General features: G+C 43.8%; 1 protein-coding gene across 1 annotated transcript in view; it reads right to left on the bottom strand.

Moving 5' to 3' along the window:
- The window catches only part of LOC106563260 (nuclear pore complex protein Nup214), a 51,969-nt gene that overhangs the window by 27,189 nt on the left and 553 nt on the right, over positions 1–24,227 (bottom strand). Inside the window, 24 exon segments of the mRNA XM_014128682.2 lie at positions 9,123–9,231; positions 9,967–10,134; positions 10,378–10,668; positions 10,759–10,842; positions 10,922–11,004; positions 12,071–12,262; positions 12,397–12,503; positions 12,728–12,886; positions 13,112–13,261; positions 15,358–15,441; positions 15,541–15,623; positions 17,430–17,569; positions 17,678–17,700; positions 17,703–18,154; positions 18,324–18,482; positions 19,560–19,686; positions 20,189–20,255; positions 20,435–20,541; positions 20,628–20,731; positions 20,870–20,933; positions 21,061–21,131; positions 21,253–21,451; positions 21,796–21,950; positions 22,104–22,299. Coding sequence (XP_013984157.2) covers positions 9,123–9,231; positions 9,967–10,134; positions 10,378–10,668; positions 10,759–10,842; positions 10,922–11,004; positions 12,071–12,262; positions 12,397–12,503; positions 12,728–12,886; positions 13,112–13,261; positions 15,358–15,441; positions 15,541–15,623; positions 17,430–17,569; positions 17,678–17,700; positions 17,703–18,154; positions 18,324–18,482; positions 19,560–19,686; positions 20,189–20,255; positions 20,435–20,541; positions 20,628–20,731; positions 20,870–20,933; positions 21,061–21,131; positions 21,253–21,451; positions 21,796–21,950; positions 22,104–22,299 — 3,374 coding nt within the window.

The raw sequence follows: 24,227 nt of genomic DNA, 5'->3' as shown, positions 1-24,227 counted from the left end.
TTCTTCAAAGTAGACACCCTTTACGTTGACAGCTTTGCACACTCAGCATTCTCTCAACCAGCTTCACCTGGAATGCTTTTCCAACAGTCTTGAAGGAGTTCCCACATATGATGAGCACTTGTTGGCTGCTTTCTCTTCACGCTGCAGTCCAACTCATCCCAAACCATCTCAATTGGGTTGAGGTCGGGAGATTGTGGAGGCCAGGTCATCTGATGCAGCACTTCATCACTCTCCTTGGTCAAATAGCCCTTAGAGCCTGGAGGTGTGTTGGGTCATTGTCCTGTTGAAAAACAAATTATAGTCCCACTAAGCAGAACCCAGATGGGATGGCGTATCACTGCAGAATGCTGTGGTAGCCATGCTGGTTAAGTGTGCCTTGAATTCTAGATAAATCACGACATTATCACCAGCAAAGCACCCCCACACCATCACACCTCCTTGCTTTACGATGGGAACCACACATGCAGAGATCATCCGTTCACTTACTCTGCGTCTCACAAAGACAGAGCGGTTGGAACCAAAAATATAAAATTTGGACTCAGACGAAAGGACAGATTTCCACCGTTGTAATGTCTATTGCTCGTGTTTCTTGGCCCATGCAAGTCTCTTCTTCTTCTTCTTCTTCTTAAGTAGTAGTTTCTTTGCAGAAATTCAACCATGAAGGCCTGATTCACGCAGTCTCTTCTGAACAGTTGATGTTGAGATGTTTCTGTTACTTGAACTCTGTGAAGCCTTTGTTTGGGCTGCAATTTCTGAGGCTGGTAACACTAATGAACGTATCCTCTGCAGCAGAGGTAACTCTGAGTCTTCCTTTCCTGTGGCGGTCCTCATGAGAGCCAGTTATCACAGGGCGATGGTTTTTGCGACTGCACTTGAACAAACTTTCAAAGTTCTTGAAATGTTCCGTATTGACTGACCTTCATGTCTTAAAGTAATGATGGACTGTCATTTCTCTTTGCTTAATTGAGCAGTTCTTGCCATTAAATGAACTTGGTCTTTTACCAAATAGTGCTATCTTCTGTATATCAACCCTACCATGTCACAACACAATTGATTGGCTCAAACAAAGCATTTCAGTAGTCCAGAGAATTCTTGCAAGGTCCCCGAGTGGGGTGTCCTTGGACTGTTTTGTAGTTCATAACAGTAACCATATGGCTGGTCGTCGTCCGAACACAACAGTCCTTATTCTGAGAGCCCATGTGAGTTTATTTGAGTCAATAAGAATCTATTATGTTAGCCTGAAACAGGCGCGTAATCTGTAAATCCTTATTGTGAATTAAGCCTATGAAGTTGTTCCTAATGAGTAGACCCATGTTGTATGTCTCCTTTGTATTGTTGGATTCTATTGCATTGTGTAACCTATGGACTTGGACAAATCATATTATTCTGATATTGTAACTTGGTGGACATGGTGTTGACCCCTTTGGTCAAGGCGTACTTTAAGGTAGTGTTTTAATTAACAGCGATTATTGAATTAGCCTACCTCCTCCGCTTAATATAGTGCCTCTGAGTTGAGTTACTGGCAAAATCTGCCTAGTTTGTTCCCAATTTCAACCAGTCACACCCCCTTTGCAAAGCAACTCAATGAGTTCCAGGGGGGTGACCATCATTTTAACTTCAAAATTATGCTAAATTGTCTCACTCTGGTCATAGACTGTACAGCAATGCCCCAGGGTTAGCCAAACCCTATACGGTCTTCCACATTCTGTAAGCCAGGCACTCCCTGGTCGATGTGCATTCAGATAACGCTAAATAGTGTCCCACATACATATAGATGTATTTGAACTTTACCTTTACTTGCAGAATAGTATATTAGTTACTATTGGTTATCCATAAACAATTGTCTTGGTTGTGTATTCTAATCTTTGTGGTAAAGCTCTATAGTGTATAGTCCTCGTAGTCAACTTGAAGTCAGACTTTTCACACCGTTAGAATTTGTGAGGAACTCCACTAAGTGTGTGGGATTAGCACTCCTCCTACCTAGACATTGAACAGACAGCTTCCATGGTTTGATGCTAAACCTTCCCTCTGATCATTTTTTTTTACCCTACCCTGATTGGAGTAAACAGGCAGCAATACTTTTACTGCTACTTACAGCTATTTTCTACAGTACCTGTAGTTAAATAATTATACATATATTCCTAATTTACCTGTAGTTAAATAATTATACATATATTCCTAATTTTCTTTAAGTGCAGGATTTTCACCCACACAAGCAAAATCCACTCATTTGAAGGGGTGTCCACATACTTATATATATCTATAAGTATGTGGACACCCCTTCAAATGAGTGGATTTGGCTTTTTCAGACACACCCATTGCTGACAGGTGTATAAAATCGAGCACATAGCAATGCAATCTCCATATTAACGGCCATGATTTTGGAATGAGATTTTGGAATAGCAGGTGTCCACATACTTTTGGTCATGTAGTGCATTTCCCATTGACTGATCTTGGTTTTTCAGAGCCCCTAACAATACAGTTTGTAGCTCTATCTGAACCCTGATATGACATAACAACCATTCCTGGACCTGACTCCAAAAGCGAGCCACCGATGGACAGTACCAGCAAATATGTTCTATTGATTCTGCTTCCTCGTGGCAGAGAGTCTGCACAAGGCTGACTGTTCAATGCCCCATATGTTGAGGATTCTTTTTTGTAGAAAGTATTTTATAGAATAGCTTAAATCAAAACGAACCGATTGATGTGTCAATTGTTGTATTATACGTCAGTTCATAGACCCGATGCAAAAGGCAATGGGACTTCAAAAACTTACTCCCAACTGACTAGAATTTTACACGGTATTGCTTTCAAACATTTTGACTAGAGTACCAGTCAAAAGTCTAGACACACCTACTCATTCAAGGGTTTTTCTTTATTTTTTACATTGTAGAATAATAGTGAAGACATCAAAAATATGAAATAACATATGGAATCATGTAGTAAACAAAAAGTGTTAAACAAATCAAAATATATTTCAGATTCTTCAAAGTAGCCACCCTTTGCCTTGATGACAGCTTTGCACACTCATGGCATTCTCTCAACCAGCTTCACGAGGAATGCTATTCCACCTATCTTTTCCCTGCTTTGAATGTGTGTGTAATCTGTATCCGTTACTTTTATCATTACAATCTATATTTCTTCTATAATCCCTGCCTGCCTTGTTTCATTCTGAAATATCAAGAATAACCATTTGTTTGATCTTAGGCCCTCTAATCCCTATTTGTGACTCTGATTTTGTATCTTATCACATTAGTGCATCATTTTGCCATCACATCATCCTGTACATTCATTGCTTTACCCTGGTTATTTTGAAACACATTATTTATTTTGTAAAATATCTACTGTCTCCAAGAATGCATTGCTTGTCATTTTAAGAACTAAATTGCCTTCAGAATTCCATGTTAACTGAAGTTGCATTGAAACTATTTCGAGAGAGACACAGAGACAGAGAGACAGAGAAGAGCAGGTGACAGAGCTGGGGATGATCACTCAGCTCATCAGCCGCTTTCCTCACGGCCGTCTCAGTGCTGCATCAGTATGAGCAAGTCACCCTGGGCAGCCCGCATGGATCAATAGACACACAAGCAAAGGACTGTGTGTGTGTGTGTGTGTGGAGGAAATAGCCTAAACACTAAACAAGATAGACACATTGAACAGGCTTGACAGATATGCAATCTAAACGCTAATAGATCCTGGATCATCCGCTATAGATGTATAGCCAGTGAGGTTACAGACAGAGGAGGATGTGTAGTGTAAAGTGACAGTTGATCCTCTGACAAAGTTTAATCACATGGTGATGAGTTTGAACTATGGGGTGCCAATGCTGTCATCTTGAAGCCCACACTCACTCAAGCATGCCCAAGTCAGGCCAAGAATGGCCAGTGAAATCCCATTGCCAACAGGGCCCCTTCCAGGGATAAGCTCACTCATCAGGCAGTGCCAAAGATACTGGTAACTAACTCAAGATCTGTCACCGGTGTCGTTTTCAATGGGAGCAAATTAAGCATAGTGCGCAGAACAAGCAAGGTGGTGGGCATAGCCAAGCACAAGCTGGCGAGATCATACTGGTGTGTTTTAGCATATTTCCGTTATCCAATAACTCAATTCGCCCATACACTCCTAAACAAGGCCATTTTTTAAAACTTTGGCAATGGATCAAGTCTACAAAACTTGGTGTACTCTTCTTAATAGAGCCCCTAACAGAAACCTGAATTGAGATCAAATGTTTCATCGATGAGAAAATTAGCAGAATGTCAACCAAGTTTCATCTAGATCTATCTTCTCTCACTTCACACCACTAGACTAAACAGGTGTTTCAGATTTCTACATCCTGTGAGACATTTGGCTCCTTCCATCTGTGGCAGTATGGTGTACTGGAACACGAGTAGATAAGTAGTTAACCAACAGTGAAGCATGCAATAATTCAGAATTACTCCAAGCACGGTAAGGATTAGATAGGTGTAAGCAAAATGGTGATGGCTGGTTTTTATTGGAGCTTCCTCCATTTTGCTTACACCCAACTAATTATTTCAGATCTGCAAAGGCTGCGGCTAGGAGTTGTTTCTCCATGCTACAACACATCCATAGTTAAAAACATGTCAGTTTGGTGAGTAGCACCTGTGTGTTGACCGCTCCCCCTGCGGCTTGCCTTGGGTCAGCCACACCCACTGAATTATTCAGTGTCTCTCCATCAAAGTTGCATGGGCAGGCCTTAGCAGTGCATTAACTCAGATGGGAGAGAGCTCTGCTGTCACCTGCTCTTTCCTAGGTGCTATAAGTCAAGCAGACACACGCATCAGCTTTTTTTATGACAGTTATTCATTGTTTGAAAAAAATAACTTTTATTTAACTAGGCGAGTCAGATAATAATTTGTTCTTATGTACAATGACAGCGTACCGGGGAACAACTGCCTTGTTCAGGGGCAGAACGACAGATTTTTACCTTGTCAGCTCGGGGATTCGATCCAGCAACCTTTCGGTTACTGGCCCAATGCTCTAACCACTAGGCTACCTGCCGCCCCATGACGGTCTTCCTCCATAACCGTCGGTTACATGGTAACTGAGCCAGCCTTACACACGCACACATGTGCAGTGTAACCTTTACAAGCACTGCTATGTATCAGCCCAGGTTTACAAGTCAGCCGGCTTTGACACTGCCAGCCAGGCTAGGCCAGGCACCAGTGACCACCCACTCCAGTGCAATGTTCCTGCTGTTAATTGGAACATAGAGTTACAGTGTACTATCACACAGCCACTGAAGCTTGAAATTAAAAGACCACCCACGGATAAAATGAAATTAATTAATCAAAGTAAATCTTAATAGGAAAAAAAGAATGACTGGCATGATTAAGATACATTTTGTCAGTCGTGTGTGTGTGTGTGTGTGTGTGTGTGTGTGTGTGTGTGTGTGTGTGTAAAAGGACATGAAATGACAGATGTAGTAACAAGAAAGAGAAATACAGGAAAGGAATGGGAGAGTGGAAGACAGAGGAGAGAGAGGTTGTGTGAGAGAAAACACTATTACTGCTGCGGTTAGGTTTTTCCCCCGTACACCAAATCCCATTCTCCGTCTGGACGTTGGCATGCCATCAAGTGAAAGGTCACAGTGGCTCTTGGCATCTGGCTGGCAGCAGCAGTTCCGATAATCTATACTATATCCCCAGTTACACACCGTGGCGGGGGCAGGACAGGCTGGGGCAGGACAGGCTGGGGCAGGACAGGCTGGGGCAGGACAGGCTGGGGACATGGGATTAGTAAATGGCTGTTCCTGCGTACAGCTCTTCTGAGAAGTAATCATCTGCTTATAGGTGACTATTAGCTATGGGTGATTTAGCTTGAGTCTTCTGAATAAATCAATTTATTCAAACTATTTCATTCCCAAATACCAGTTACTGTCTACAAAGAGTAGAACATTTGTGGGTTTATTCGTTATCTACACTTCAGAAGCATAAAACGCACTTTCAACTGCTCCTTCCCCCAAGAACAATTATTATAAAAACAGAAACCGCTGACGGTACAAATTGAAGGTCCTCCTCCGCCCTCCAGTCTGAATGTGCTGTGACATTGGGGAGTGACATTCTCTCTCTGGCATTATGATAACAGGGACACAGGCCTGTACTAGGGCTGGGAATTGCCAGGGGCTTCAAGATATTACAATACTTAAGTGCAGATACGATATGTAGTGCGATTCTCACGATTCTATATGTAATGTGATTCTCACGATTCTATATGTAATGTGATTCGATACGGTGACTTTTTATTGCGATTCGATGTTCCAAACATATTGCTCACCGTATGTCTGCTACAGAGGGACAAGAGAGAGCATGAGGAAATTAGTTTTGATCAGTCGTGGAAATAAAAGTGCTGAAAGCAAATTTGCTCCCCATTTAAAAAGATGGAGAACAACACTATGAAGGAAAAATACTGGAGTTTTGGTGCAGGTACAACTAACTAGCATAAAAATAATATTGCGATATCAAAACGATACATCGTCAAAAATAATATCCCAATATGTAACTATTTATCCCCCATCACTAGCCTGCACCCGTATGCCAGCTGCCAACATCTGTCCATTCTGTCCAACCTTGCACTGCTCAGTCCCTCTGGCATTGACACATGACATGCACAGCTGTCATCAACAGCCATTTATATCAGCAATTGCAGTGACACAAGAGGTAAAAAAAAATGAGCACACTCACACAAGCGTGACGGGAGTCTGTGTGTGCATCCAATGTATGTACTTTTTGGGAAGTGCGCGTGTGTACACGTGTGTGTGTGTGACCTCAAAGCTTTTTAATACACGTCTCATATTATTGAGTAATGTTAAGTATTTAATTAGCAGCGTTCCATCTGACTCTTAAAGTCACAAGGTCAGGACGTCATCCATCTAACCGTTACTCTAGGCTCTAAAGGCGCCCGCACACTAGGTTCGGTTTGATCCTAGCAGAACATCTAACCAAGATGTTTGGTGCAGTATTTCTCAAGCGAAAAAATGTGCATAAAAGCTAGTCGTCTCTCATTGAATAACAAACACTTCGTTGAAGAATCCCGTCCACAGTTCCCACTCCTACTAGGAGTAGTACTGCTGACCAATCACCGACGAAGGGGCATAGACTTCGGCTACCGAACTTCTACTTGCCTCAAGAAAAAAGTGTGTGCCTGAACAGCCTAAAGAAACCTGACGAACGCCAAAAGTCCAAACACCTCCATAATTTGTGCGCAAACTGTTTCCACTGGGAAGCATGTGACAGGCTTATGGTTGGTAGAAGTCTGGGACTGTTGTATGAATGCTGCTCTAAGCATGTTTGGAGGGTCTTGATCTTGCCAATCCAGCCTCAAAAACAGCTGGTTACATGCTCCGGAACTGGTGACTACTGAAAATTATTTTCCCGCTTTGGGCTGAATGTGTCAATGTGTACTTCATATATGCATAATCTATGAGCAGTACTACTGTATTACCTCAATTAGCCACAAAATCCATAGTTCGAAAGTAATTTTTTCTGGAAACTGATGTGCCATTTTCCCTGGGCGAGCCCCCTAGCAATTCGATTTATAGCCAATGAACTTCAGCCCCTCACTATTTGAGTGACAGCTAGCAAGATGCACACACAGCAGCGTGAGAGAGAGCAATGAAGTGATGCAAATTTGTGACATAGTATGCAATTTACGGTTTGTGAGCGCTACTTTCAGAACTACTGGCTAAAAAGTATACAAAAAGTACCGGAGAATCTCTTTAATGCTTTCAGTTTCTAGACATATTGACATAAAAATACTTGATGCCTTTTTGTGCATGTTGATCTTAAGAAGGGTTCAATATCATTGGTCTATTCTATACACCAATGACCTTCACATATACCCCATTAGCGTTACAACCTGGGTGTCCTACACTTGTTTATTTCACCCTTGTGTTTTATGATTGCTCAATTCTGTGTGTGTGTTTGTGCTCTCAGATTAATTGATCAGTTTATTGCTGGTCATCTTGTCCTGATAAGGGAGACAGGGGGCGAGGTTTTAAATGTCAGACCTGACAGGCAGAGAGAGAGAGAGAGAGAGAGAATGGCAGTGCTGTGCTTCGTGCTGTTCTGGCCCCCAGCATATGGAATAGAGCCCAGGGATATGCCAGCTGTGATGGGACTCGCACAAAAGATCCCAAACCACACATATTGTATATGGGCGTATGCAGCCACACGCATAGACAAACGGCATAGGCTAGTACTGACGTGGGCCTTCGCCTTCGCCCCCCACAGGACGTAAACTCACAACACGCACACACTCTCACTCTTACACACATACTTTATATCATGGTCCATTGCCCACGTGTATGCCCATCATACACAGCCCCTCCATGCAGCGCCAGTCTAGTGCTGTGACCGTCTATGTGCTGGACCAGTGAAAATAGTTCACAGTGTGTTTTGTGTACTGTGTATGGCACACTCGCTCACCACGTTCTTTTCATTTCCCCTATTTGTGTGTGGCTGTATCTTTCTGCCTCAGCGAGTCATTGTAAACATGCCTCACCAAGCTAAAATAGCGATTCTCTCCCTCTACCCCTCTCTTCCTCTAGCGTGACCTCATTTTAAAGCCTGGCCAATCGGAAGACCCTGCATCGCTCAAACTCAAAAAAATACACGTTATGCTTATTAGACTACGGGAGACGTTGTATTTCCGTGACTTGAGTTGTTTAAAAAAAGAGAAACAGAATCACTGTGGCAGACCCTAAGGGACTCCGTGAGGGACACAGCACTGTCAGCAGACGCAACACTGCAGTGCACAGGACTTTAACTTAGACAAACAGAAACACACACAAGAAAGCTGCTGTGTACAGTATTTATGTGGACTGTAGGTTCTGTGTACAGTAATGGTGAGTCAGATTGGAATCATCCAATTATTGTAATATTGTAGTGGTATGAGATAGGAATCATTCAGCCGTGTTCCTAATCACGAGAAATGTATTTACTTTGTCACATTTCTTACCTACATATATATATTTTTATATATAGTGTGCATCTATGTGCATATATTTGATGTTTTGGGAACAGCAATCAGAAAAGGTGCCTAGCATTGTTGAAAGTAGGCCCCAGGTAAAGCCCTGATGAAGAGGGATGGTAATAAAGACTTACTTGATCACAGTGGATACAGGCAGTGGCGGTCCTTTGTCCTTGAGCTCCTGGACGTTGACCACCTGGGGAACAGTCTTCAGGGTAGACTCTGCCAGAGAGGAACTGACCACTGGTTGTCCACAAAGGAGAAAAATCAAACGATCATCATCATTATACAAAAGTGATAAAATACATGCAAAAGCATGTTGCTATTCTTGCAAAGCATGTAAACATTTTAATCAAACTATTATATTAATCTGACTATCCACAATAATAGCATAATTGTGTGCATCTAACAGTACTCAATGTCACGTTATGTTGGGTTACTGACACACAGATGTATACTATCATGAATAGGCCTAATTGATTAGAAGTACTGTTTAAATAATTTAATTTGTTGACTAAAGTTTTATCAACCATAATTCTGCATAGTTAAACCATGGGGTTGTCAGTTCACCAGTGATCCTGGTCTTTGTCTCCCCATGGTGTCGGAGTATGAATATGGCATGAAGACAGATGGTGAGCAGAAAAGCTTTACCGGTCACTAAAGCTCTGCTGGTCAATACATCGGATTGTCAAACTGTTTTCAGTGTAGTGATGAATGAAAGCCAATGAAAGCTTCTTCCCAGATAAAAACATTTACAAACTAGCAAGTTATACTACTAAGGTTAAAAGAGCCTAATATGGTCGAACAATACGGAAACAGGTCCCATGTCCTGTGCGGAGCAGAAAATGAAACAGATTTATTTATTTTTTTACTAGGTAAATGCAACGTTGTATGGGAGTTACAGTGACAGAAAAACAGTCACAAAGGCAATACACTTTCCATTATTTGCAACCTCTACAAAGGTCATGCCCTGCCTACCTGTTTTCTGATTAGCCATTTGCCTGAGGAAAGCGGCTTTAGCAGCAGCCTGTTGGGCAGGGAGGGGGACGGGTGAGGCCTTCTCAGTGGGAGGGGCTCCGTGCTTCACCGTTTTAGTGGCTAGTGCCGTGCTGTCCGCACCTCTCATGTTGATCTTATTGGTTGGAACTAGAAAATGGCTAAAGATGTTAGCACATTTGATAACTTATTGTACAACAGACCAGCTCTCTGAAAACCACATTGAACAGCACTTTGTCATATGGTTGGCTGTCCCCTCTCTGTCCTGATGGTTGTTACTAGAATATAAAACAATACAAACTACATAGTACAACAGCAAAGTTTTAGAACCACTTGTTCTCTGACCAACCTGGTTAAATAAAGATCAACTAAAAAGTCTATGGAGTTTCCTACCTGTGCTTAGGATGGGGCTGAGTCCCAGGCCCATGCCCTGGTGCACCTTGCTGAAAGGAGTCGACTGGATGGCACCAAACCCTGGGGCTATGGAAGGGGTGCGTACCACCGTGGGGTGGCGGGGCATAGAGGTGGGCAGCACGGGGAGGGGGGCAGGCTCGGGCTCCGGTTCCTCCTCAAAACAATGGGAGTAGTCAGGGTCCAGGGTCTGAGACAGGGAGGAGGTGGAGCTCACATCGTCCAGATTCTCGTAGTAATTGGGAGAGAGGAAGGCCGAGCGGAACAGGTTGGCTGGGGTAAAAGATGGAACCATTCAGGAGAAGTACACTCCACACATTACTTACACTACACTGCTCACTATGTTCTGTGTGTTGGGAGTACCTGGAGCGGTGGAGCGGACTGGTGGTGTCTGCCTCTTGGAGAGGAAGTTACGCAATTGAGACTGCTTCACTGGAGACATCTTGGCTGAAGAAGTGGAAAGAGTCATAATACATTTACATCACAATAGTTAACACAGTGAGACACGGGTTGGAAAGTATTTTACCTGAAGACTTTGAGGTCTTAGGAATGGTCTCTAGACTGGCTTTCAGGAGTGCATCTCTCAAACTCTCCAGCTCGTTGTCCAAACTATTAAACACAAAAATAATTGTTTTATTTCATCCAAATTTAAATCAGGTAGGCCAGTTGAGAACAAGTTCTCATTTACAACTGCGACCTGGCCAAGATAAAGTAAATCAGTGCGACAAAAACAACAGAGTTACACATGGAATAAACAAACGTACAGTCAATAACACAATAGAAAAATGAGTATACAGTGTGTGCAAATGAAGTAAAGAGGTAAGGCAATAAATAGGCCAATGGTGGCGAAGTAATTACAATTTATCAATTTACACTGGAGTGATATATGTGCAGATGAGGATGTGCAAGTAGAAATACTGGTGTGCAAAAGAGCATAAAAACTAAAAATGGGGATGAGGTAGATAGTTGGTTGGATGGGATATTTACAGATGGGCTGTGTACAGCTGCAGCGATCTGTAAGCTGCTCTGACAGCTGACGCTTAAAGTTAGTGAGGGAGATATAAGTCTCCAACTTCAGCAATTTTTGCAATTCGTTCCAGTCATTGGCAGCAGCGAACTGGAAGGAAAGGCGGCCAAATTACATGTTGGCTTTGGGGATGACCAGTGAAATATACCTGCTGGAGCGCGTGCTACGGGTGGGTGTTGCTATTGTGACTAGTGAGCTGAGATAAGGCGGAGCTTTACCTAGCAAAGACTGATAGATGACCTGGAGCCAGTGGGTTTGGCGACGAATATGTAGCGAGGACCAGCCAACGAGAGCATACAGGTCGCAGTGGTGGGTGGTATATGGGGCTTTGGTGACAAAACGGATGGCACTGTGATATACTGCATCCAATTTGCTGAGGAGAGTGTTGGAGGCTATTTTGTAAATGACATCGCCAAAGTCAAGGATCGGTAGGATAGTCAGTTTTACGAGGGTATGTTTGGCAGCATGAGAACTGAGTTCATGAGGACTGATAGCCTACTTCACTTTTTATCCACTATGCATAATTATTTGTAACACACACACGCCCCAGTGAACATTTGAAATATAAAAAAACTAAACAGACCAAAAACATCCTCGTGCTGCTACATATCTGGCCATTGTGTTTCAGGTATACACCCTTGTACATACCCCTGTTCTGTGGAGGTGGCTGCAGCGGGCTGGGTGGGGCCAGGAGTACTCCAGGCTGCAGTCTTGTTGTAGAGCCGCAGGGCATGGAGGTCTTTGACCAGTGTGTCCAGTCTCTGCTTCTGCTGGTTGATGATGTCCAGGTTGTTGGCCAGGGCTGTGAACAGAGCCTCCCTTTCTGGGACAATCATGTGTCTGGGAGAGACAGGAGTCACAGAGGGAATTGGTTAGAAAGGAAACATTTAACATACAATGATAATGAGAAATTGTCATGGGAAATTAATTACAGGTCAAAAATGAAAGTGATCTATTTTCTTTTTCTCACTCACTTCTGTTTCTTCTTCTTCTTCTCCAGATGTTTCTCCCACTCCAGGTCCAACACGTCGTTCACATCCTCCACAGCAAACTTCACATAGTGGTACAGCCTGCGGATCTCCTGGTTATGGGGAAAAACCACCAGAGGAAATTATCACCCAACAAAACAAAGTCTGCTATACGAAAAACAGTTTAACATGGGTCATCTTTTTCAATAGTGTTCTGCCTTTGCCATTTCTAAAACATCCACCCTGATGAATCATGGAAGTTCCCTTTACACACCCAACCATCCATCTCTTCCTCCCATAATGTATAGAGCCATCACCCTCCTCCCCCCAGGCTTACCTTGAGTTGGTCTTCACTGCGTGGGTCCAGTGGTTTCTTGTACAGCAGCTGCAGGTAGCCCCTGTCTCTGTTGAGCTCACTCATGGCCTTGGCGTCCTCTGCACCGGCAAAGCCCTCCAGCATGGTGGTTTTCAGAGTGCTGATGTCCCCATGGAGAGACTGGGGAGAACAAGAACACACACATGGTCAGAGCCTATGAGGGATAGAAAGGACCTAGGTCTTTAGGAGGTTATAGTGTGTGTGGTACCAGTTTGTTGTGTGTTATTTTGAATTGGACACAACTGGATACATTAACAATGGCAACTTCACCAAGCTTCATGTCCTGACTAAGACTGGCCTTACCTCTCATTTTAATAATACAATCTAATCAAATTCAGTTCGTACCTCAGTGGTTTCTTTTATCTCCAGGGTGAAGATGTGGAGGTCCTTAGACTCTTTCCTCAGCTCCTTCATCTCCTCTATGGTGCCCACTCTAAAGTCTGCCTTGTGGCTGCGCGACTTCAGGTCAGCCAGCTCCTTCTGGAAATGGCCGATCTGAGAGGAACACAATCAGCATAAAGCTACCATGATGACAATATACTCACTGTAAAATGATTGGAGCATGGTGCTGGAAATAGCCAAGTGGTTGGTCCGATTCCTTTGTGGGTTAACTACAGCGATTATGTGACGTTATGACAACAAACAGCATTAAGTAATAAAATTTAAAAGTAATTAAATAGCAGTAGTTTAAATCTGGAATCCTTACTTGGTGAAACAGCTACGCCGGTTTGGAATATTATAACAAAGAAGTTACTTTAAACAACGGCCATCATTGCACGCGCAACAGAACACCAGAATATACAATACCAGTCAAGTTTCGACAAACCTACTCATTCAAGGGTTTTTCTTTATTTTTACTATTTTCTACATTGTAGAATAATAGTGAAGACATCAAAACTATGTAAGTCACTGAGCTTTTCAGTAAGGTTTTGATGTCTTCACTAGTTTCTACTGTCAGTGTTTGTCTATGGAGATTGCATGATTTTATACACCTGTCAGCAACGGGTGTGGCTGAAATAGCCAAATCCACTAATTTGAAGGGGTGTCCACATATTTTCTTCTCTACAGTACCATTTTTTACATTTCCGACATTGTAGAATAATAGTTTAGACTTCAACACTATTAAATAACACATATGGAATCATGTAGTAACCCAAAAAGCATTAAAACAAATCAAAATATATTTTATATTTGACATTCTTCAAAGTAGCCACCCTTTGCCTTGGTGACAGCTTTGCACACTCTTGGCATTCTCTCAACCAGCTTCATGAGGTAGTCACCTGGAATGCATTTCAATTAACAGGTGTGCCTTGCTAAAAGTTAATATGTTCTTAATGCGTTTGAGCCAATCTGTTGTGTTGTGACAAGGTAGGGGTAGTATACAGAAGATAGCCCTGTTTGGTAAAAGACCAAGTCCATATTACTGCAAGAACAGATCAAATAAGCAAAGAGAAATGACAGTCCATCATACATGAAGGTCAGTCAATGTGGAAAACCTCAAGAACTTTCAAAGTTTCTTCAAGAGCAGTTGCAAAAACCATCAGGTGCTCTGATGAAACTCTCTCTCATGAGGACCACCACAGGAAAGGAAGACCCAGAGTTACCTCTGCTGCAGAGGATAAGTTCATTAGAGTTACCAGCCTCAGATTGCAGCCCAAAAAAAATGCTTCAGAGTTCAAGTAAGAGACACATCTCAACATCAACTGTTCATAGGAAACTGTGTGAATCAGGCCTTCATCGTCAAATTGCTGCAAAGAAACCACTACTAAAGGGCACCGATAAGAAGAAGAGACTTGCTTGAGCAAAAAAACACGAGCAATGGACATTAGACAAGTGGAAATCTGCCCTTTGGTCTGATGAGACCAAATTGTTGATTTTTGGTTCCAACCGCCGTGTCTTTATGAGACGCAGAGTCGGTGAACGGATGATCTCCGCATGTATGGTTCCCACCGTGAAGCATGGAGGTGGTGGTGTGATGGTGCTTTGCTTGTGACACTGTCAGTGATTTTTTATAATTCAAGGCACACTTAACCAGCAAAGCTACCACAACATTCTGCAGCAACATGCCATTCCATCTGCTTTGCGCTTAGTGGGACATTTACCCAACCTCAAGCCAACTGAGATGGTTTGGGATGAGTTGGACCGCAGAGTGAAGGAAAAGCAGCCGACAAGTGCTCAGCATATGTGGGAACTCCTTCAAGACGGTTGGAAATACATTCCTCATGAAGCTGGTTGAGAGAAAGCCAAGAGTGTGCAAAGCTGTCATCAACGCAAAGGGTGGCTACTTTGAAGAAACTAAAATATATTTTGATTTGTTTCTTGGGGTTTTATTTCATAGTTTTGATGTCTTCACAATTATTCTACAATGTAGAAAATACACAAAATAAAGAAAAACCCTTGAATGAGTAGGTGTGTCCAAACTTTTGACTGGTACTGTATATGTATTTTTTTAAATCACAATGCCGGACGCTTCTCGCCTGTTTCCTCAACCCAAAAAAAACCAATAACAAAGGCGCTGGGACGAACAGTGGTGCTGTTTCACCTGTGCAGACTACAGCTTTAAGAGAAACACCATTAGATGAATCTGTTACCTCCTCCAGTATTCCAGCCATGACTGGGTCCGAGTCCTTCCTCTGCTGCAGCTGTCTCTCCAGGGCCTTCACACTCAGCGCTGCCTACAGGAGGGAACACAGACAGATTTTGTCTCTACAATTATGACCAGTACTACAAGAAATGGATTGGCCTAATACCTGAGAAGGCTGATGTTTTAATACCTGTGGAGTGGGTGCACTTGTCTGGGTGGCTGGGGCAGGTTTCTGTGCAACCATGGGGGGTGTACTGGTTTGGACTGGGCGAACTGGGGATGAGACAGAAAGGATAAAGGATCACAAACCAAACTACAACATGGCCGAATACAAACAGTGTAGCTATTCCCTCCGCAACGCAATCAAACAAGCTAAGAGTCAGTATAGAGACAAAGTAGAGTCACAATTCAACGGCTCAGACACGAGAGGTATGTGGCAGGGTCTACAGTCAATCACGGACTACAAAAGAAAAACCAGCCCCGTCGCCGACCACGATGTCTTGCTCCCAAACAGACTAAACAACTTCTTAGCTCGCTTTGAGGACAATGCAGTGCTACTGACACGGCCCGCTACCAAAACCTGCAGGCTCTCCTTCACTGCAGCCAACGTGAGTAAAACATTTAAACGTGTTAACCCTCGCAAGGCTGCAGGCCCAGACGGCATCCTCAGCCGCGTCCTCAGAGCATGCGCAGACCAGCTGGCTGGTGTGTTTACGGACATATTCAATCAATCCTTATCCCAGTCTGCTGTTCCCACATGCTTCAAGAGGGCCACCATTGTTCCTGTTCCCAAGAAAGCTAAGGTAACTGAGCTAAATGACTACCGCTCCGTAGTACTCACTTCCGTCATCATGAAGTGCTTTGAGAGACTAGTCAAGGACCATATCACCTCCACCCATGACTGCGTGGCCATGCACGCCTCCAACTCAATCATCAAGTTTGCAGACGACACTACAGTGGTAGGCTTGATTGAGGGCCCTCGGAGTGTGGTGTCAGGAAAATCACCTCACATTCAATGTCAACAAAACAAAGGAGATGATCGTGGACTTCAGGAAACAGCAGAGGGAGCAGCCCCCTATCCACATCGACGGAATAGTGGAGAGGGTGGAAAGTTAAGTTCCTCGGCGGACACATCACGGACAAACTGAAATGGTCCACCCACACAGACAGCGTGGTGAAGAAGGTGCAGCAGTGACTCTTCAACCTCAGGAGGCTGAAGAAATTTGGCTTGTCACCAAAAACACTCACAAGCTTTTACAGATGCACAATCGAGAGCATCCTGTCGGGCTGTATCACCGCCTGGTATGGCAACTGCTCCGCCCATAACCGTAAGGCTCTCCAGAGGGTAGTGAGGTCTGCACAACGCATCACCGGGGGCAAACTACCTGCCCTCCAGGACACCTACACCACCCGATGTCACAGGAAGGCCAAAAAGATCATCAAGGACAGCAACCACCCGAGCCACTGCCTGTTCACCCCGCTAACATCCAGAAGGCGAGGTCAGTACAGGTGCATCAACGCTGGGACCGAGAGACTGAAAAACAGCTTCTATCTCAAGGCTGTTAAACAGCCATCACTAACATTGAGTAGCTGCTGCCAACATACTGACTCAACTCTAGCCACTTTAATAATGGAAAAATGTATGTAATAAATGTATCACTAGTCACTTTAAACAATGCCACTTTATATAATGTTTACATACCCTACATTACTCATCTCATATGTATATACTGTACTCTATACCATCTACTGCATCTTGCCTATGCCGTTCGGCCATCACTCATTCATATATTTTTATGTACATATTCTTATTCATTCCTTTACACTTGTGTGTATAAGGTAGTTGTTGTCAAATTGTTAGATTATTGTTAGATATTACTGCATGGTCGGAACTAGAAGCACAAGCATTTCGCTACACTCGCATTAACATCCGCTAACCATGTGTATGTGACAAATAACATTTGATTTGATTTGACAAATATGCTAATGTTGGTATACAAATTAAAATTGTATTATTTTATCAAAGCCATTCATATAAATATGTATAAATAATGCTGTAAAGCTCATCATTCTCCTTACCTGGCATGGCTGCAGGCCTGGTGGCAATGGGCAGCAGGGCGGGCTGGCTAGTGGGTTCAAAGAAGGCAGGTTTGGGGGTGAAGGAGAAGGGCAGAGAGGCTGGAACTGCAGCTGGAGCAGGGGTCTCCACTGCCAGGAACCTGAGCAACAGAAACATATATATCTAGCCAAGTCAGCCAGCTAGCATCTAAGAGATATGTGAACACAGTAAAAGTTATTCAACAAGTTATATCAAACTCTCCTCTCACCTGTCATTGAGGTTCATCTTCACAGCGGGAGTGGCTGGCTCGGGGGTACCTCGGAGCACCGTGATAGGGGGAGGCGGTGGCCAGGCGCTGGGGGGGTGGGCGTCAAAGTGGGGGAGGGGTCTGGAGTAGTCTCCACCACTGGAGGCTTGGGGGCACTGAAGGAGAAGGAGGAGGCTGCGGCGGGGGTATCAGTCAGGGGCTTGGAGGCAAAGGAGAAACCAGCGGAGGTGCCCGAGGCTGGGGCCGCGCTGAAGGCCGTGTAGCCCCCGAGGGACAAGGCGGGAGGAGCAGTGGAAGAGGAAGGGGGCATGGAGAATGAGAAGCCGGATGAGGAGACTGGAGCTGGGGCAGGGGCTGTGGTGGTGAACAGGGAGGCAGGGGGAGTCTGCGTGGGGGACGAGGGGGGGCGGAGAGGAGGGAACGACCCAAGGGTTGATGAGAGTGTGGTTGGGTAAGGGGGCGGGGGAGCTGCAGAACCTGCAAAGCAGAGGAGAGCGCTGATTTTAGTGAGCCATATCACATCACCATTATAAGTACTCCACAGTATGTTAGTAGTATAGGTATAGCAAGTATCATAAGACAAATGTCTCCAGTGAGACAGAAAATAAATACAACTATTTGTAAATATGAAAAAGTTCCTCCAGACCCGCAGGGGGCAGTCTCTCTCCATCCAGAGCCAGGTTGGTGGGGGCAGCAACCAGCTGCTTGGCCCCAGGGTTAAGGTTGAGCAGTGAAAAGGGGCACAACACTCCGTCTGTAGACAGCAGCAGCAGAGTGGGCACCGGGGGAAGAGTCTTCTCATCGGCTGTAACGACAGTTGAGGTGATAGATATGTTAGAGGGCCAATGAGAAGTGCAGTACAACTATGGGTAGTCAGAGAGAAACCCACAGGCATAAACACACAGACTTCAACACAAAAGCAAACACAGCCATTGAAAGGCACACAAACACACTAAAGCTCTTGAGGCAGATGCACGCCCACACACACAAAAGCTGAGATAAGTACAAGGACAGAGCATAGGAAGGGCTATATTTCTGTGTGAATTAAGAGACCTTAAGGTCTTAATAAGAAATAAAGCCCCGAGCACCATCACTAAGGCCAGTGTGATGAGACAAATAATGAGTGTGATTGCCTGAGACTGCTCTCCATAGAGAAAACAAAAGTTTGGAAAGCTCAAGGTAAACCTCATCAACATTCTCAGACATGCTTGTCTGGCTATGCTGTTTGTTGTCATTTCATTTGTCTGAGTCATTCTAATGAGCGTGGGCCTCACAATCTCTCCCTCGCTCTTTCTCTCCAATACAGCGGAGGTCTCACTTGGGTTTGATCAGAGTACAATCATTTCAAAATGCTGCACAAACTGCTGATTTGGTTTGCTGGTGGAGTCCTTTAGAGTGGGCAGCCCAGACAGCAACATCAGCGGTGCTATGTGACTGTCTGACTGCCTTAAACAGTAGATTCTGAGACAGTAGCTTATCACTTTTCATCTCACAGCTGCCCAAAAAGACCACTGCGCCAACCAGCGTTGCCTACCAACTGCTACCAAGGAGATGAACGTTGCACAGTGTATTAAAAAAAGTTGAACTATGCTTCTAATTGAAGTGCATCATTCACTGATCCTGCCATGGTTTTACCAACATATCAGCTGATTCCAAATGGTTCACCATCTTATTTTGCTTGAAGCTCCCTATGTACTCTACATTCTCAGATCTGAGCAAACTGGACTGGTAACAATATGGCAGGTTGGCCGAAGTGTCTGTCAAATAGCTTACTTTAAACATTTACAAATCCTAATGCGGGTCAAGGATCAAGTGACCGGTTTGGAATGGGGTCATAGAAGAATCTGGAAAGTTGGAAGAGGAGAGAGCAGCAACCACTCACTGATGTGGATCTCCTGCTGGCTGGTGTAGACAATGGCCAGGCCCAAAGGCAGCGTGTCGTCGTTATTCTGTGAAACAGGCAGCTCTCCCCTACTGGCGTCCTCCAGCAGCCATAGCTCCCAGTTGGACTGAACAACACCACAACAGCACATGGCAGAGGTTACATAACATAGACACTCAGTTGCTCCATTGATCAACATTAGTTGGCCTTTGGGAAGGGAAAGGCGATACCTAGTCAGTTGCACAACGGAATGCAACCCAACCCCTCTTAATCAGATAGGTGCGGGGGCTGCTTTAATCGACGTCCAAGTCATCGCGCCCGGAAATAGTTGTTGTTTGGGGTTAACGGCGTTGCTCAAGGACAGAACAGCCAGCTTGGGGATTCGAACCAGCAACTTTTCGGTTACTGGCCCAACGCTCTTAGCTGCTAGGCTATCTGCCGCCCAGGCTTTGCTACTCTATAATAATTTATCAGAAGATGCTGAGGTGATGTTTGCTTGTGGGAGGTACCTAATGGATCTGACTATGTGGTGCACAAAGACATCTGAAGTTGAGAAATCCACATTGACCTGCTATAGTTTCTAAGACCCAAGGTGAGAATCAAACCAATAGCTGGTCCCCAAATATTACCTTATCTTCTTGCTTGGCAATGACACTGACTTCAATGGAGGCTGCCGATGCGGCAAGAACAACATCCCTGAAAGAAGGAGAAACAAGGAGTATACGTGATTAACCAACCTGACGGTTGTTCCTCAAAACAGAGCTTATACCAACTGAGTACGCATACAAAAGCCACTTTCTACAAACAAGAGCTTTTTAGCTTTTGCAGTGTTCTGTACACAGGCAGGGCAGAATACAGAGTGGGCAGCGTCTCACCAGTCCTCTATGTGGCTGAGGAAGTAGTGCAGCTGTCTCTCTGTGCAGGTGCCGTAGACGGGGTCGTTGAAGTTCAGGTACCTCTCCTCCCTCTTCTCGGTCTTTGTCTGTCAGATCAACATGTTAATTGTCAAAATGTCACCATCTATCAGGAAGGAAAACATTTCTGTCACTGAGCAGCGGTACTACTCACAGGGAGGGAGATCACCACCAGTTCAGGGGGTGTTTCTGGACAGCCATCGGCTGCTGCATACACCACGGCAAACACAAACGTACTCAGCCACTGCACATCAAGTACTGGCAGAGAAAGGACAACACAAAGAAAACATATCTGTGAGATTCGGGTTATTTGGCCAGAGAATAAAGGCACTGAAAATGTCTAAAAAGGATAAGAGGTTTATTGCTTCAGGCCAGCGGGATCTGTGTCTAGTTTACCTTTGACAGGGTTGTCAGAACTGTAGAAGCTTGGGCAAGGGATTACTTTCTTCTCCTGAAGCCCCTGTTCAGGAGAGCAGAGTCAGAGTCAGAGTCACACCAGGGCGTATACTACATCATACACACGGCACAGGGATAATGAGTGTGTCTACAATTACTGTACTATGCTGGAGTTGTTGGGTCAGACTTACTGGAGTGTACTGACTGACTGTTGCATTCATTTTTCCTGCTGCCACTTGCTTTCCTTTGGGACTCCAGCATACTGTATGAAGAGAGAAGATGACAGAAATAGTGAGCAAAACTGTATAAATGATAATCACATGAAAATGTAAATAATTTCAGCATGTAATCTTTAAAGTGATGACACATTATGTCACACTCACCACAGGTGATTCCTTCGGTGGCGGGGAGCTGGGCCTGCACTGTGACGCTGTCTGTGACCTCAAGCACCATCATGCTGCCGTCAGACAGACAGGTGGCCAGCATGGACGCCTGCACCGGGTTCCATTTGAGGTCCTGCACAATTATGCCCAGGCCGACTCCAGGTCGCAGAGTCACAAACGGCAACTTCTGCAGTCGGGCCTGGAGAAAGGGGACAGCCATAGAAGTGAGGGGATTAAGTGTGTGGTGAAAATATGGAACTGAAGAAGTGGGGGTGACTAGTCTTAGTGTGCTTGTGGTTGATATCAAAGCTTGGACTCTGAACTCTGTTCCACCATGACGAAACCGTATCACTTCACTCTGAAAAAAAGTGGTTTTCTAACACTGTCCTCCAAAGATGGACATTTTGCCTCTCAAAAAAGCAGGCCATAACAGATCCTAATGAAAAATGAAGAGAACACACATATTGCAGCAGATACTAGAACATAAACCGATCCATCTGCTCCATTAGCAGGTGGGGGTTGTTATGAGAGTTAGTTAATCACCTTGTTGATGAAGGTGCGAACGTCGTAGAAGTCCAATGACAGGCCAGACTCTTCTGACATGCCGCTGACTGACAGGGTGAGCTCATCACTACTGAGGCCCAGGTTGTGCACAGGCAACTCCACAGGTACATCAGTCAAGGCTGCTATCCCCTCAACTAAGGGAGAGAGAAAGGGGATAAGAGAGAGAAGGGAGTAAGATGTAGAGAAAAAGGTAGAAATCAAGTCAAATTGGCCAAGGCAAGCCATTAACAGTCTTTGCTTAGCCAAAACTGTACAAGATGGAATTACCAATTTAAGGACATTCTTACTTATTTCATTGGAGTTCCCATCAACTTTGTCTGCAGCTAGGATGTCCCGCGTGTGGTATACCTTGATCTTTTTGTCTAGTCCAACAAATGTCAGTCCGAATTTGTTTGAGATGGCAAGTAGACTTGATCTATCCTTTGGAAGGTCATCAGGTGAATCAAATACCCGGGTTTTCTTCATTTGCCGGAACTGAAAATCCTGCATAAAATAATAATAAAATACTTAATGACCGTGATAGCACTGAAAGTCTTGTACTGTAGGCTACTGGTTTAAGACCTGTAAAGAACATTTTGACTATGTTAATAAACATATGTTGTTGATTGGATGAGTTAGATTTGTAAATAAGTAAAATAGGTAGTTAGTGGTGCTTTATTATAGTACCACTATCACCAATGTTGGGATAGCTAGTAGCTGAATGAATGCCTTCTGGGAAAAAATGCTCCTATTAATAGCAAAAACAAGATTTAGAGCACAACATTCATAAATGGTTGTCGCTAGAGTAGCAGTTTTAAGAGGTACATTTAAAGGAAAGGTCATCAGTAGTAGGTAACGTTTTACTTGAAACCCACCATTATAACACATTATGACAGTTATAACCATGTCATATCAGCAGACATAACACTGTCGTGACCCATATATTTACACCTGTTGTGATATAGCCTTCCCTGTGGCTCAGTTGGTAAAGCATGGTGTTTGCAACGCCAGGGTTGTGGGTTCGATTCCCACGGGGGGCCAGTAGAAAAAGAAATAAAAATGTATGAAATGAAATGTATGCATTCACTACTGTAAGTCGCTCTGGATAAGAGCGTCTGCTAAATGACTAAAATGTAAAAATAAACTACTGTTCAAAAGTTTGGTGGTACTTAGAAATGTCCTTGTTTTTGAAAGAAAAGCTAATTTTTTGTCCATTAAAATAACATCAAATTGATCAGAAATACAGTGTAGACATTGTTAATGTTGTAAATGACTATTGTAGCTGGAAACGGCTTGTTTTTTATGTAATATCTACATAGCCGTACAGAGGCCCATTATCAGCAACCATCACTCCTGTGATCCAATGGCACGTTGTGTTAGCTAATCCAAATGTATCATTTTAAAAGGATCATTAGAAAACCCTTTTGCAATTATGTTAGCACAGCTGAAAACTGTTGTACTGATTAAAGAAGCAATAAAACTGGCCTTCTTTAGACTAGTTGAGTATCTGGAGCATCAGCAGGTTCGATTATAGGCTCAAAATGGCCAGAAACAGAAATGAGAACTATTCCATGCGAGAAATTGCCAAGAAACTGAAGATCTCGTACCACGCTGTGTACTACTCCCGTCACAGAACAGCGCAAACTGGATCTAACCATAATAGAAAGAGGAGTGGGAGGCCCCGGTGCACAACTGAGCAAGAGGACAAGTACATTAGAGTGTCTAGTTTTAGAAACAGACGCATCACAAGTCCTCAACTGGGAGCTTCATTAAATAGTACCCGCAAAACACCAGTCTCAACGTCCACAGTGAAGAGGCGACTACGGGATGCTGCCCTTCTAGGCAGAGTTCCTCTGTCTGTTCTTTTGCCCATCTTAATATTTTCTTTTTATTGGCCAGTCTGAGATATGGCTTTTTCTTTGTCACTATGCCTAAAAGGCCAAGATTATTTATCCATATAGATGAAGTGGGCGAAGAACAAACCCATCTTTACATTGTTTAAGATAGAACTGAAACGAAATGGTCAGTAAATGTAAAAACAAAAAAGTACGTACCATAAAACGGACAAATTTAAAATGTATTTTGACATGTAATACCCCTGTCTACGTAGCTAGGTTTATGCACGCTTGTCTGTATATTTCTGTTTTTGTACGTGTGCTATTGTTCATTCAAAAAATGTATATAACAAATAAATGTACAGTGGTTAGTAGGTAACTAACGTTACTTACTAAGTTACAGCTTAAGGTCAGTGTTAGACACCCAATTGTACACAGCTAGCTTAGGTAACGTCAGCTATCAACTGTAAATCCCTAAAGTTACTTTGCTTTTATGGAGACATATTGATGTTCGTGATGTTGTTGTTAGCTACCTAGCGGAGTCTGCCTTAGCTAGCCATCTTTCACTAAAGTTCAGGCAAGCTTCTAACGTTAGCC

The sequence above is a fragment of the Salmo salar genome, chromosome ssa11 (assembly GCF_905237065.1).
Source record: "Salmo salar chromosome ssa11, Ssal_v3.1, whole genome shotgun sequence".
Classification (NCBI taxonomy): Eukaryota; Metazoa; Chordata; class Actinopteri; order Salmoniformes; family Salmonidae; genus Salmo; species Salmo salar.
This window is presented reverse-complemented; position numbering and strand designations above follow the sequence as displayed.